The sequence below is a fragment of the Balaenoptera borealis genome (genome assembly GCF_965194805.1).
Source record: "Balaenoptera borealis genome assembly, chromosome: 1".
In the NCBI taxonomy this organism is placed as follows: Eukaryota; Metazoa; Chordata; class Mammalia; order Artiodactyla; family Balaenopteridae; genus Balaenoptera; species Balaenoptera borealis.
The window spans coordinates 156,210,725-156,227,428 of NC_138860.1; the positions used below are offsets into that span (position 1 = coordinate 156,210,725).

Here is a 16,704-nt window from a genome sequence, read left to right on the forward strand (position 1 = left end):
TTCTCATCGATCACTCTAGGATAGCTTTCAATCAAGAGTATAATGTTTTCGAACATACCCTCAGGAAACCAGGGACTTGTGTTTAAGATTATAAAATAAATTCACTTGTAATATCTACTTGCCCATTTGAACATTCAAACACAAATACCTATGGTGTTTGGAAAGCAAAGCTTGAACAAGATGTTTATGACCTGGGCGAGGAAAGCAGGAAAGGAATTTTGATGGCTGGTAGACCAAGGTAACACACTTGGAAGGGCAGTGCCTCAAAGGAGGAAGCTGATATTTAACTGACATTCATGCAAATGCCACACGTTAGTCACAGAGGAGTTTTTCTATCAACTTACCTACGGGCAGGAACAAAGGAAAAGTGAGCAGGTGCATTTGGAGAGAAATTCCGGGGGCTGTCCAAAGGACTGTTACCTGTGGACAAGGAAAGTAAAAGAAATCCTCTGTGAGGTTTGCTTCTGAGGAGGGTTGAGATGATAATAACCTTCAGGGAAGAAATCAGCCCCTAGCACCGGCAATTAGCATTATATGGTTATTTTTCCAGGTCCACCATTAGTTTAGTGATTCTCTCTGCAAAAATTGGCAGCCCAGAGGTTTCTCCCTTGTTCCCAAGTTGCCTGTAACCATCTATGTTTCTCAGACATCTGTTTTAGATCTAGCAGCAACCTGCCCTCCTTGGAACACCTCAGGTTCCAATCTGCCTATTCAAGTTAACCCAACTTTCCAAAGGCTTGAACTCATTCAGTACAGATAGCATGGCCAAACGCTCACACTTCTCAAAGGGCAACGGGACTCCTGGCCTGAAGGTCTCTTGCACATATATCTCTGCACACTGCATCCAAGGGGCTAACCCAGAAATATGTGTGCTTAAGCGAAAATGAAGTTCTCAGGAGAGCAGTGTTCCTTAAACAGTCCATACACAAGCCCCCAAGTCTGCAAAGCATGCCCAACCCCTTCACAGTGTAGGAATTATCTCTATCTCTTTATTAGTTTTCACATGTCCCTTATAACTTGTAAACTTATAGCTCAGAAGCTTTGAACAAAACTGTGTGCTTACCTTAGCACTATGACCACAATTCTCAAACTTAAGCCTGCCATACTTCTTTGGTCTAACTTCCAGCTGGGGGCTGGTATTTAGGAGGAACTGCCAACATGTCTCTACCCAAAAATCATGTTGAAGTAAGCACCATACTCTATGATGTGCTAACCACTCTGCCAATCCCTGCCCACCTCCCCACTTCTGTGCTCACCTCTATGAACCAACACTGGCTATGAGGAACTGCTATCCAGGGACCTGGTAGTTCACCATGCCCTGGATTTTTCTTGGGCAGTTTATTTCCTGTATAGGGTATGACTGTTCCAAGGTGCCATGAAGCTGTCCAGGTGTTTCTCATTACCTCCATTCAGCAGGTGTGGATAGCACTTGCCTTTCTGTACTGATCTTGGAAAAACCAGCCTCTCAAACAATGCCCCCCAACCCTATGCAGCACCTCTGTATCAATTATATAAAGGCACTCTCTTTAGGAGAACTAGTGAAGAAGAGGCATTTTCAGCTTCCACTCATTCCCCTGACAGGGATCCCCAATGAGGTGTACAACCTTATGCTCTCAACCTAGTACCAACTCTGGGTTTCCCATGTGTCTAGGGCTATCTCCTACAATCTATCCCACCTCCTGGCTGGCACATGCCACCAGGGTGTGAGAAAAGTGATTTAGAACAACTGTTTCCTTAGGCAGGACTTAAAAAGAATCAGGCCTCCTCAGAATTATCAAGGTCTTAAAAAAAAAAAAAACCCTATTCTTTTTAAATAGTGTCATCTCAGAGATTAAAAAGTACCTTCAGTTTGATCCCTGACATGTAAAACTAGATGCCCTTTGTTGGTTCCCAAAACCACCCAGCTAAAGCCTCAAGGAAATCGCCGGACATGAGTATCCTACAAACAATGACCAGCCTTCCAAGGACCAGGTGTGGTGATCGTTATCGGGAAGAACATGAATCTTCCAGGTGCTCACAGTAAAGCTAGGGATTCACAGAACACACATATGTCAGAAATAACTAACACTAAGAGGAAATAAAGCTGTAAACAACAACAACAACAATAATAAAAACCAGCACATCACTGAGCTGTGAGACAACTTCAAGCAGACTAATAATCCTTAAAGGAGAAGAGAGTGGGGGAGCAGAAAACATATTTGAAGAAATAATGGCTGACAGTTTTCCAAATTTGGTGGAAAAAAACTATAAACGCACATATCTAAGAATCTCCAAGAACCCTGAGAGAAAGAGGAAGAAAACTATACCAAAGCACATTATAATCATATTGCTCAAAACTCATGATAAAAAGAAAAATCTTAGAAGCAGTTGGGAGGTGGATAGGGGGGTAAGAAAGACATGTTATATACAGAGAAACAAAGATAAGGATTATAGCAGACTTCTCATTGAAAACAATGCATGAAGGCAATGGAACATCTTTAAATTCATGAAAAAAAACACAAATCCTACCAACCTAGAATTCTATACCAGCTATTGTGTAATAAAGAATCTGGTGGCGTTTGTCCCCAGTTCCTGGGAATGTGCCTCTAAATCTTTGCAATTTCCCAAGTGATGGGAGTGTCTTTGTTATTTATGGTGGGGCCAGACAGTTTATGCAAATGAGATGACCAATCATGTGACTAGAGGGCTGGGGCTTTACGCCATCTGATGTTACTCTGACCTCCAGGGAATGGAGGGGTGCTAGAGACTGAGTTCAATCACATAGCCAATGAATCAATCAATCACATCTACATAATGAAACCCCAATAAGCACTCTGGACACCAAAGCTTTGATGAGCTTTCCTGGTTAATAATACTCTGCGTACTGTTACACACCAGCGTGCCGGGGGATTGATGCATCTAGACTTCATGGAGAGAAGGCACTGGAAGCTTCACACGTGGGACCCTCCCAGACCTCACCTTATAAGTCTCTTTTTTTGGCTGATTCTTTTATTTATTTGGCTGCATTGGGTCTTAGTTGTGGTGCGCGCAGGCTCTTTGTTGTGGCGCACAGGCTCAGTACTTGTAGTGCGCAGCCTCTCTAGCTGTGGCGCGTGGGCTCCAGAGTGCACAGGCTCAGTAGTTGTGGCGTGTGGGTTCTCCAGTTGTGGTAAGCAGGCTCCAGAGCGTGCTGGCTTAGTTGCCCCATGGCATGTGGGATCTTAGTTCCCCGACCAGGGATCAAATCCATGTCCCCTACATTGGAAGGCGGATTCTTAACCACTGGACCACCGGGGAAGTCCCTGGCTGGTTCTTAATGTACCCTTTTTGCTATAATAAAACTGTATTTGTAAGTATAGTGCTTTCCTGAGTTCTGTAAGTCATTCTGGCAAATTATTAAACCTGAGGAGGTAGTGGGAACCCTTGAATTTGTATCCAATTGGTCAGAATTATGGGTGGCCTGGGAATCACCAAGCATGGATGTCTAAAGTAATGATAGTTTTGTGGAGGACTGTGCCCATAACCTGAGAAGTCTCGCCTAATTCTGGGCAGTTAGTGTCAGAAGTCATTGCACCAGTGAAAATATTTTTAAAATATTTTTAAAAAACAAAGGTGAAATAAAGATATTTTCAGATAAAAAAGCCAAACGAAATCCTCAACAGAAGATTGCACTACAAGAAATATTTTTAAAATTTCCTTTAGGCAGAAGGAAAATAATACCAGGAGGAAATATAGATCTATACAAAAGAATGAAGAGCACTGGAAAAGTTAGCTATATGTGAAGTGGTTTAGTATGGTGATAAAGATATATACTATACATGCTAATCCAACCACTAAATAACAAAGAGTTATAGCTCATAAGCCAATAAAGGATATGAAATGGAATAAAAAACACTGAACCCCAAATAAAAGAGCAAAAGAGCAAAGAAGAAAAAACAGATGGTACAATTAGAAAACAAATAGGAAGGTGACAGATTTAAACCAAACCATATCAACAACAATAGTAAGTAAATGTAAATAGTCTAAAAGCCCCAATTAAAAGACAGAGGTTGTAAGACTGGATAAAAAAAGAAAGAACTTATTAAAGAAAGTATCAATATTCATAATCATTCAAAAAAGAAAAGATCAGTCTCAGATATTTCACTGATAAATTTGACCAAACACTTAAGGAAAAAATACCAAACAACAGCAGAATATACATTCTTTTCAAGTGAACATGGAACATGTACTAAGAAGGATCATATTCTGGTCCATAAAACAAGATCCAATAAATTTAAAAGAATTCAAGACATATAAAGTATGTTTTCTGACCACAATGAAATTTAATTAGAAATCAGTAACAGAAAGACCTTTGGAAAATCTCTAAATATTTGGAAACTAAACAACACACTTCTGAATAATCTGTGGGTCAAAGCAGAAACGAAAAGGGAAATTAGAAAAGTATTTTAAACTAAATAAAAATGAAAACATATCATATCAGTTAAAGCAATTCCATAGCAGGAAAATTATATCACTAAAATACCTGTATTAGAAAAGAATGACTCAATTCAGTGACCTCAGCTTCTATCTTAAGAAATTAGAAAAAGAGCAAATGAAACCCAGAATAAAGGAAAGCACAAAGATAACTGAAGAAATCAATTAAAAAACAAAGAAAAACAATAGAGAAAATTAGCAAAATCATATACAGATCTTTTAAGATCAATAAACTATAGACATACTGATCAGGAAAAAAAGAGAGAAGACACAAAATACTGACATCAGGAATGAAAGAGGTGACATCCTACAGATTGTACAGATATCAGAAGAATAATCAGGCAATATTATGAACAAGCTTATGTCAATTAATTTGACAACTTAGATGGAATTGAAATTTTTATTAAAGATACAAACCACCAAAGCTCATTCAGAAATAGATTACCTGAATAGCCTTGTATCTATTAAACAAATTAAATTTATTCTTTAGAACCTTCCCACGAAGAAAACTCCAGGCCAAGATGGCTTAACTGGAGAATTCTACCAAACATTTAAGGAAGAAATAATAACAATTCTACACAAACTCTTCCAGAACACTGAGAAGGGAATCCTTCCCAACTCATTGTAGGAAGTTACCATTACTCTTAATACTAAAACCAGCCAAAGATGAATATATTGTACATTCTCAACAAAATTTCAACAAATCAAATCCAACAATATATTAAAAGGATAATACATTATGACCAAGTAGGGTTTATCCCAGGAATACAAGTTGGTTTAAAATCTGAAAAATCAATGAATAAAACCCACCATAATAATAGGCTAAAAAAGAAAAACCGTAATATCATTGCATTAGACACAGAAAAAGCATTTGGCAAAAATCCAACAACCATTTTTCATAAAAACTTTCTCCAAACTAGGAATAGAAGGAAACATTCTTAAATTGATAAAAGGCATCTATGACAAACCCATAGCTAACATTTCCTTAATGGTGAAGACAAAATGGTCTAGGATCGGAAATAAGGTAAGGACGTCCATGCTCACTATTTCCATTCAAAACTGTACTGGAGGATCTAGTGAGTGAAATAGGCGATAAAGAGAAATTTTAAAAAGTATCCAGATCAGAAAGGAAGAAAAAAAATTGTATTTATTCATAGACAACATGATCGTCTATGTAGAAAATCTGACAGAATCTACAATAAAGCTACTTATAATAAGCAAGTTTAGCAAGGCTACAGGATATAAGATCAATATACAAAAATCGACTATATTTCTATATACTAGCAACAATCAGAAATTGAAAATAAAAGCAATACCATTTACTGCATTAAAAATATGGAATACTTAAGAGGTAAACTTGACAAAAGATGTACAAGAGCTATACAAAAGTGTTAAGAGAAATTAAAGACAGCCTAAATAAATGGGGAAATAGCCCATGAGTAAGAAGGGTCAATATTAAGAAGTCACTTCTCCCCTAACTGATCTACACGTTTAGCATAATCAAAATCAAAATCCCAACTGCCTTAAAAAAAAAAAAAAAAGACTATTTTAAAGAGCAGTTTTAGGTTCACAGCAAAATTGAGCCAAAAGTACAGAGACTTTCCATATATCCCCTGCCCTCACTCATGCACAACCTTCCCCACCAGTTGCCTTTTGGATAAGCTGCTTTTAAAATTCACATGGAAATGCAAAGGACAAGAAGCCAGACAAAAAAAAGAATACATACTATGTGATTCCACTTAGATAAAAATTCTACAAAATTCATACTAATCTATAAGTGACAGAAAGCAGATCAGTGGTTGCCTGGAGATGGAAGGAATTATAAAAGGACACTGCAGAAACTTTTGGACATGATGGATATATTCACTATTTTGATGGTGGTGATAGTTTCACAGATGTATAAGTATGTCAAAAGTTATCAAAATGTATGCCTTAAAACAAATATTTTAAAAATTAAAATTTATTTTATTCATGTTACACAATTTTTTGCTTTTTTAAAAAAAGTGCAGTGTGACTGAAGATGGTTCATATTTTTAGAAATCTTAGGTCTTTTGCAGTTTGGTTTTTAAATTTAGATTTTGTGATTGGTTTTATTATAGGTGGAAAATAAACCTCACAGACATGTAGCTCCCAATGAAAGTAGTACATTATTGGCTCTGTTTATTAGATCATTTCAATTTTATTCAAAGGGTGATAAAACTTTCTTCTGTCTTCTGTGACGTCAAGCAGTTTTTCTCGGAAACTAATGGAAATATTTAATAAATTTTTTTAAAGTTTATTTATTTATTTATGGCTGCATTGGGTCTTTGTTGCTGCACACGGGCTTTCTCTAGTTGCAGTGAGCGGGGAATACTCTTCGTTGTGGTGTGCGGGCTTCTCATTGCGGTGGCTTCTCTTGTTGTGGAACATGGGCCCTAGAGCACGCGGGCTTCAGGAGTTGCGGTGCATGGGCTCAGTAGGTGCAGTGCGCGGGCTCTAGGGCACGCAGGCTTCAGTAGTTGTGGCATGCGTTCAGTAGTTGTGGTGCACGGGCTTAGCTGCTCCTCAGCATGTGGAATCTTCCCGGACCAGGGATGGAACCCGTGTACCTGGGGTTGGCAGGCGGATTCTTAACCACTGCACCACCAGGGAAGTCCCTATAATGTTTTTTTAATTCTTAACAAATAGGTTCAAAATCTATTGAACTTTTCATTTGGAAGATAAGAAATATTCTATTTCCAATGTTTTTTAAAAAGTGGCAGATTTACCTGTTTCAATAGGTGACATCATTTTTGTCAATAAAATCACATATAGATGGGAACATTTCAAAACATCCATTTTCAAAATGCTCTCTCTGTGGCACAAACTTCTTTCAAACTGTAGCTACTTTTTCACTCATTGTTAAAATGTCACCTTCACCCAGGAGTATTTGCCTCCCCTCACCCCGCAAATACCTCCTAGTCAGCATATTACAACCAGTAAATTTCCTTCTTATACAAACTTTCCAAAAGTCCCTCCACACCGTTCTACAAGTGTACAAAAATTAATTAATTAATTAAATTAAAAAAAAAAAAGAAAAGTAAAAGTTTTTATATTTTCCCCCATACCCAAGGGGATCACCTTTAGAGAACCACTTCGATGAATGCTGCTATTTGAAAATTCTAAGCAGTAGAATGACAGGTACAAAGTGATATATCACAAAAAATGTCCAGCTTCAAAATTTAGACTGGATTCAGTAGAAAGAGAAAAGGAATTAAGGGGTTTCTTCAATAAGTCAAATGATAGATGATTAAGGCCTCCATAAAGCCAAAGTCGGACTGTATTCACCCAGAGTTAGTTTGCAACAGCTTCTATATCAAAGGCTTTTTCTGAGTTTTAAACTATGTCCTCTTTCTCCTCTGCTTGCTTATTATTTTTTAAATTTATTATTTGTTTATTTTATTTTTGGCTGCATTGGGTCTTTGTTGCTGCGTGCAGGCTCTTCTCTAGTTGCAGCGAGCGGGCGCTCCTCTTCGTTGCGGTACGCCGGCTTCTCATTGTGGTGGCTTCTCTTGTTGCGGAGCACGGGCTCTCGGCGCACAGGCTTCAGTAGCTGTGGTACGCAGGCTCAGTAGTTGTGGCTCGCGGGCTCTAGAGCGCAGGCTCAGTAATTGTGGCTCATGGGCTTAGTTGCTCCGCGGCATGTGGGATCTTCCCGGACCAGGGCTCCAACCCGTGTCCCCTGCATTGGCAGGTGGATTCTTAACCACTGCGCCACCAGAGAGGTCCCTACTTGCCTGTTTTTGAACCCCTGATGGCATTTACCCGAATTAAGGGTACCATATGGTACATCTTTATTCCAGTGTCAATGAAGTAAGTACTTATTAATTTATCAGTTATTAAGGTTTATACATTTGTTCGTTAGAACATTTTAGAGTTGGTTCACAATTCAACATCTTATATTCCAAATACTGCCAACATCACAGAAAGTAAATGGCTTGCAAGTTATGGGGGTAGTTGCCAGGACATAGTCCCAAACAGATCTCTATGTATGTGATTGTAATCTTTGGCAAAAAGCATCTATGGTTCAGGGGTAAGTAACAATGGATTCCTACCACCTGGAAGCTGATGAAATAATAAACAGATTATAACAAGCATTCCTCCCAACTGGCCAGGCTCCAATACACTTTTCAAAAAAGGTACTATTCTGACACTAACTGGGTGTACTGCAATTCCATTCTGACACCAACCACACACAGTTAGCACAGACCCAACAGGTTTAGGGCAAAGTCCTTAACGAGACTGCCTCACTTCCTATACCAGCCATAAATCTTGGGAGGAGGGAGGTGCCTGTAGTTGTGACCCACTGACTATAAATTTGGAAGTTTCCTTGCCTTCCTTGCCTTCCCCCAGCTGCAATAATTCACTAGAACAACTCACAGAACTCCGAAAGTATTATATTTACTATTACAGTTTTAGTTTAGAGGATGTACACAGGTGAAGTCAGGGAAGGAATGCAGAACTCCTGTGTCCTCTCCTTGCGGAATCTGGGTACGTCCCCCTTCCAGCACATAAATGTGTTCACCAACCAGGAAGCTCTGCTCTGAGCTTTGGTGTCTACAGTTTTCAATGGAGTTTCACTACACAGGCATAATTGATTAAATCACTGGCTACACAATTGAACTCAATCTCCAGCTCCTTCCCCTCCCCATGAGGTTGGTCTGGACCAAAGTCCTAACTTTCTAATCATATGGTTGGTTTTCCTGATGACCAGCTGCCATCCTGAAGCTATCTAGGGGGCCACCCTGAGTTACCTCATTGGCATAACAAAGACACTATCACTCAGGAAATGCCAAGGCTTTTAGAAGCTCTGTGCCAGGAACCTGGGATAAAAACTGTAGAAATTGTTTATTATACAGGTGCTAAGGCCTAAAAAGTTTGTGCTACCTTACTGTGTTTTCTCTACTTCTCCAATATTCATTTTGCCAAACAGCCAAAAATTACTAATATGAAGATTGTGACAGAATAAAATCAATAATTTGAATTGGTCTTCTTTTGAGGGAAGATCAAGATATTAGACTGTTAACATTTGAAGAAAATATTTAAATTGACCCTTCTTACTGAATTACATTCACAGTTCTGGCTCCAGAAAAAAACAAAAACAAAAACAAAACACATCATTGAGAAGAACTTTTCCTTAAAAACAACCAGAAATGGCTCAACAGGACAAAAAATTGATGGAAAATCCAGCAGCCCAGAAAGCAGGCTTTTTCAACTTTACCAAGCAGTTTAGCAGTTGGAAAAAATAGTCAAAGACAAGTAATCAACCATCCCAGCAAAACAAGTTATAATAAAACATATAAACAAACAACTGGGATCTGTCACCTACAAACCGGCACTTGCCATCTACCTCTATAAGGATCAAATTAGCCGATGCAGCTGCTGACCATCAACACCCCCTGAAAGGAGTTCAGGGTGGAGATCAGGAATGAGGCACTCTGTGCTCTAGGAAAAACTGGCAGAACAGGTTTTCAGATGGTTAGATATTTTCAGGAGAAGATTTTATGAACCCAATTCTTGCATCTATTCGTATCTAGAAAAGCACTAAAATCCTTCATGGTGACGCCTGCTCCTCGTAACTAACAGTAACCTTCAAGAGACTAGCAGAAACCTTCTGCAAAAATATGTGCTTGACTGCATGTACTCACCCTTTATCAAAATCACATATACACTGACCTCCCCCCCACCTCTTTGGAGAAGTTTCTCGGAGCTATCTGAAATGCTGTCTCCAAGGCCATAGTCCTCATTTTGCCCCCCAATAAAACTTAACTCACAACTCTCACGTTGTGTATTTTTTTCAGTTGACAGTCAGTTGACCTTGAACTAGTTGTTTCATTTATACAGTTTAGCTAGTTATAAAATAATATAATTATATAGCAAGCACCTGTATAAATACCATCCAGGTTAACAATGCCATCTTCCAAAATCCCTCTGCATAATCCTTCCAGTCAAAACGCCTCCCCATCCCCATTAAAGGTAAACATTACCCTGACTTTTATGGCAATCATTTCCTTATAGCTTTACCAACTAAATATGCAGCTCTAAATACTTGAGTTTAGTTTTTCTCAATTTAAAAAATTGATATGTAGGGAATTCCCTAGTGGTCCAGTGATTAGGCTCTGCACTTCCACTGCTGGGGGCCCAGGTTCGATCCCTGTTAGGGGAATTAAGATCCCACAAGCCACGTGGAGTGGCCAAAAAAAAGAGATAAGTCACATATCATAAAATTCACCCTTTTAAAGTGCACAGTGTAGCAGTTTTAGTATATTCACAAAGCTGTGCAACCATCACCACTATCTACTTCCAGAACATTTTTTATCACTCAAAAAAGAAACTGTACCTGTTGATAGTCACTCCTGATTCTGCTCTCCCCCAAGAATCTGGCAACCACTAATCTACTTTCTGTTCCTATGGAATTGCCTATCCTGGACATTTCATAAAAATGGAATCATACAATATGTGACCTTTTGTGCTCTAGTTTGTCTATTTTTAAACTTTACGTAAGAAAATGCCAAACTGTTTTTGCAAAATGGATGTACCAATTTATAGTTCCACCAGTGATGCTTAAGAGTTCCCACTGTTTCATATACTTATCTATACTTTGTTCTGTCATTTAAATTTAAGCCATGTTTGACAGTAATATAATGGCATTTCACTGTGATTTTATTTTGCATTTCCATAATTACCAATGAGATTAAGGTATCTTTTCACGTACTTATTGGCCATTTGGATTGCTTCTGTGAACTGCCTGTTCAAGTCTCTTGGCCATTTTTCAATCATACTATCTTTTTATTTTATTGATTTGCTGGAGTCCTTTAAATGTTCTGAATCCAAGCCCTTTGTCAATTTTAAGTGTCATAATTATCTTCTCTCACTTTGTGGCTTGCCTTTTCATGGTACCTTTTGGTGACTAAAAATTCTAATGTATTCAAATGTATTACCTTTTTCCTTTATGTCCTTTACAAAAAATTCCCTTTATGTATTTCCAATTCCCTTTATGTCCTTTTAAAAAAATGAAGATGTTCTACCGCATACCTTCTAAAAGTTTAGTGTTTTGGCTTTCACATTTACATCTACAATTCACGTATATGAAATCGTCATGTGTATACTTTAAATATCTTACCATTTTATTTATCAATTTTACCTTACTGAAGCTGAAAAAAAACACTACAGTTCACCTGAACTGATTTTTGTGAAGTAAGAGCTAATTCTTTCAATTTCTCCATATGAACATCCAATTGTCCCAGTGTCACCTCTGTCATAAATCAAGTGTCCATATATGTATGGATTTGTTTCTGGGATCTTCTTTCTCCTTTCCCTAAATATATTCTTCTCTTCAATACTGCTTATTTAAGTTAAGGGTATCATCACTCATTAATCACCCAAACAGGAAATCTGGAGACAATCTAATCCCTGCTGATTTGATCTCATAAATTTTCCCATATTCAAATATTTTCTCCATTTCTAATACTTCCTTACATCTTGACAATGGCCAGGGCCTCTGAACTGGTCTTCTAAATGCCAGTTTTGTACTCCCAAGCACCCTGGACATACATTTAGTATAGCCTTTAACAAATTAGGTGAAACTTGACTGTCCCCTGTGGACACAGCTCTCCTTGCAGCTCTCTCAAGTAATGACTGCTTTCACACACCCCTTTGTATACCACCGGGCCGAAATATGGGGTAGGTATCCTGCTAGCTCCTCATGTTTTCTTCCAGGCACTCTTCAGCCCTACTTCTCTGTCCTGAAATCAAGACTAATATATTGACTGGCCCATACCAGTGTCTAAAATGCATTTCAAACTTAAAATATTTAAGGGTTCCAAGGATCAGAGGTCCTGGAATCAAATGATTGGTTTTCGGGGGATGAGGTTTCTAGATGGCACAAGGTAGAAAGACTGGGTTAGTGCTTGGAGAGCAGGAAGAATGAAACTAAAGTTATGGAGACAGGGTCTAAAGTATAGGTATAGGGCATATGTGACCAAGGAAGTATGGAGGAGAAGCTCACTGGAAGACAGGAGTTCAAAGAACTGAAAGTCCTAAGAACTGAAAAGAGCCTCAACATAAGTGTATTGAAACTATCAAGAATAACAGAGGAGTTAGAACTGAAGAGTAATAGTGAGTCAAGAACTAAGATATTTACAGCTGCAATGATGGGTAGTGAGTGATATAATTTAATGGCATAAGATTCAAAGTTTTAGGGCATTAGGAAGAAGAGAGGGAGAATAATGAAAAGACAAGGCCCAATGGTAGGAGGCCATGGGAGCGGTAAGAGCTAACACTTCAGAGGGCTGCAGACAGCCAGTGTTCTAACCCTTCCCTTTTCCCCAGGATTTCATTAGAACAAGATTGATGGACTATGAATTCCAGAAGGTACATTGGAAGAGTTTCAAGAGTCAGAGAGGGATGAGAAAAAGGGTCAGAGCAGGGAATGTTCAGAGATTTATAGGAGCTAGGAGTGTAGGAGACAGAAGGGGCAAATACCTGGGGGTTCCTGTGGTGACTGACAGGGATAAGGGATAATGAAACTTGCCCTAGTGGATTCAAGACTGATAAGAGGTGAGGAGGCTGCAAGTGTTAGGGAGTAAAGAGGAGTGGATTACTGGGGATTGCTCTTGACCCTGGAAGATAGGGGCTGAAGGCTTAAGGAAGACACACTTTTAGTCCCATTACACTAGTTTAAAATCAGATGACATGTAACAAACATCATATAAACATGCATGCCCACTGACCTGTTAATCTTATTCTGAAAATATGACTCAGCAAGTTCACGCCTACATATAATTTTTAGACAGTGTTTATACATATATACAAGAAGAACATAAGGAAGGATGTTTGTTGCAACATTGACCATAACAGTGAAAAATTGAAAACAATCTAAATGTCTGTGCTAGTTACCAACTTAATACCTCTCAACTCCAAATTCATCCTTTAATACCTGCTCTGCCACAGAGGAGAGAATTCCTTTAGGTACTTCCTTTATAGTGAACATAATATTAAACTTTCGCAGTATAGGGTGCTGGAGGGACACTGTAGAAGGAAGAGGCTCTGGGTGCAGTCCCAGCAACTGCGCCTTCAGTCAGTAGTGTGGCTCAGTAGTGTGTCAGTGAGGACAGGCAGGGGTGCTCTGACCTAATCACATGCTCGCAACCTGGCATTGCTGATCTGACCTGATGATCACCTTTCCACAGCCCTCCCTGCAAGGATACTGTATGCCCCAGGCATGCCCACACTAGTGCCCTGACTCCCTCTGTTTGCCTGGTCCACTCCCTGCACTCCAGGGTTTGTCTTCCATGTTGTTCCTGAGGGATATAATATGCACTATGCCTCCCACTCTCTGTGCAGGCCTGGATACTGGTTGCCATGCTAGTGCTCCGGAGGGCTGCTTTGCTGATTGCTCAGCGGCTATGGACCAGCTCTGGCCTTCTTTTATTGTCATAGTTTATAATTCTATTCAACTTCACCTGTTTAAACCACTGTGTGGTTTCTGTCTCCTGATTAGGTCCAGACTAATACAATGTCCATCAATAAAAAAATTAATATGTAATTTTTGTACAGTTATATAATGGAATACTCTATAGGCAATAAAAATAAATGAACTAACTTCCCATGTATGGTCTGGCACGTTAGGGGTTTAGAGGTTGCTGCTTCATCCTAACAAGTAAAAAGCTGAACAAATCAAACAAACAAACAGCTCTTCTCTTCTGTCAGAGAAGTGAAGTCCCAGGGCAAACCACTGCCCCTAAAATGAGAGAGAGAGACAGGCAGATACAGAGTATCACAACTTAACACAGCAGAAACCCCTGTTGGTTCCTCCCCGGGAACCAGTGCCAAGGTAGGAAAACCTGAACTGTAATTGATGAGTTGCTAGAGGCTCAGTGTGCACAACTTTGAGAGTTAAAAACTCCCAGGGGATGTAGTCACAGAGGGGTCCCCACAGTATTTTGAGTTTTACCTACAAGAGTCCTACCAGGTTCTCACAGTGAAGATCTGAGAAAAATCCCCTCAAGCTTCCAGCAGGGGAAGGGGTAAAGGAACCATTTCGAAATAGGCCAGAGCATTCTGTTCTTCTTACCAAGGTCTGTTCACAGGAGAAACTATTTTTACCAGAGCTTAGCCTTCTGAGGTTTGATCAGAGCCTAACCTACCTGGGAGAGGGGAAATACCTAACTCCAGCACCCTCCAGCCATATCCTATCTAAGGTTGGGAGAGAACTAAGAAGCACTGGTGAAGTTCACAGTTCAAGGGCACAGGCTCACCGAAAGACTGAGGACTGCAGAACACTTCCCCTCTCCCGACACCTTACTACTACATTACTAAAGGCCTATTTATAGTGATTCCTTTTATTCCTTTTACATCAGGTTTGCTTTTCAACCAAAAATTACAAGGCACTCTAAAAGGCAAAAAACACAGTCTGAAGAGACTGAATAAGCATCAGAACCAGAGTCAGATATGATAGGAATGTGGGAATTATCAGAACAAGAATTTTTTTAAAACTATGATTAATATGCTAAGGGCTTTAAAAAAATAAATAAATAAATAAATAAATTTATTTGTTTTTGGCTGTGTTGGGTCTTCGTTGCTACGTGCAGGCTTTCTCTAGTTGTGGCGAGCGTGGGCTGCTCTTCGTGTGGTGGTGAGTGGGGGCTACTCTTTGTTGCGGTGCATGTGCTGCTTCTCATTGCGGTGGCTTCTCTTGTTGCGAAGCATGGGCTCTAGGTGTGCGGGCTTCAGTAGCTGTGGCACACGGGCTCAGCAGTTGTGGCTCATGGGCTCTAGAGCTCAAGCTCAGTAGTTGTGGCGCACGGGCTTAGTTGCTCCATGGCATGTGGGATCTTTCCAGACAAGGGATCAAACTCATGTTCCCTGCATTGGCAAGCGGATTCTTAACCACTGCGCCACCAGGGAAGTCCCTATGCTAAGGGCTTTAATGGAAAAAGTAGACAACAAGAAGGACAGATGGATAATATAATCAGAGAGATGGAAATTCTAAGAAAGAATCAGAAATACTAGATGTCAAAAACACTGTAACAGAATTAAGAATGCCTTTGAAAGGCTCATTAGTGGAACTGACACAGGTGAGAAAAGAATCTCTGACCCTGAGGATATGATACTAGAAACTTCCAATACTAAAAAGCAAAGAGAAAAAAAAAAAAAAGAGAGACTGAAATTAATAGAACAGAATATCCAAGAACTGTGGGACAACTACAAAAGGTGTAAGACTTGTGTAATGGAAATACCAGAGAAGAAACAGAAGAAATATTTGAAAGAATAATGACTGAGAATTTCCCCAAATTAATGTCAGACACCAAACCACAGATGCAGGAAACTCAGAGAACACAAAGCAGGATTAAATGCCAAAAAAACTACACCTAGGCACATCATATTCAAACTTCGGAAAAATCAAAGATAATGAAAAAATCTTGAAAGAAACCAGAGGGTAAAAACATCTTACCTATAGAGGAGCAAAAGATAAGAATTATATTCTTCTTCTCAGACACCATGCAAACAAGAGAGTTGATAGGAAAAAAAAAACTCTACCAACCTAAAATTCTGTGCCCTGCAGTACTATCCTTCAAAAGTGAAGGAGAAACTAGGGCTTTCTCAGACAATCAAAAATTGAGGGAATTTGTTGCCAGTAGACCTGCCTTACAAGGAATGTTGGAAGTTCTAAGGGAATTCCCTGAGGGTCCAGTGGTTAGGACTTGGTGCTTTCATTGCCGTGGCCCAGGTTCAATCCCTGGTCAGGGAACTAAGATCCTGCGAGCTGCAGGGCATGGCCAAAAAAAAGTTCTAAGAGAAGTAAAATGATACAGGTCAGAAACTTGGATCTATATAAAGGAATAGCATTAGAGAAGGAGTAAGTGAAGGTAAAATTAAAATTTTGATCTTTTATATTCTTCATTGATTTAACAGACAACAGTTTGTTCAAAATAATAATGCAAAAATGTATTCAATTATGTATTCTTATGTGTTTATATGCTTATGGATAAGTGAAATGAATGCCTTCAGTGATACAAAGGATTGGAGGGAGGAATTAGGATTATTTTGTTATTATAAGGAATTTACACCACTGTGAAGCAGTATAACGTTTTTTAAAGTGGATTTGGATCAGTTGTAAATGTATATTGCAAACTCTAAAACAAACACACACACACACAAAAAGGAAAGGAAAATACAGCTGATACGCTAACAAGGAGAGAGTATGGAATCATCTAAAATGCTCCATTAAGA

At 39.2% G+C, this 16,704-nt stretch overlaps 1 protein-coding gene across 14 annotated transcripts in view; it reads right to left on the reverse strand.

The window, feature by feature from the left end:
* MAST2 (microtubule associated serine/threonine kinase 2) overlaps positions 1-16,704 on the reverse strand; it is a 200,988-nt gene that overhangs the window by 31,857 nt on the left and 152,427 nt on the right. For all 14 annotated transcript variants that reach the window (XM_082364124.1, XM_082364119.1, XM_082364118.1 and 11 more), the window contains one exon: positions 345-420. In XM_082364124.1, the coding sequence (XP_082220250.1) occupies positions 345-420 (76 nt within the window). The remainder of the gene's footprint in view (positions 1-344; positions 421-16,704) is intronic.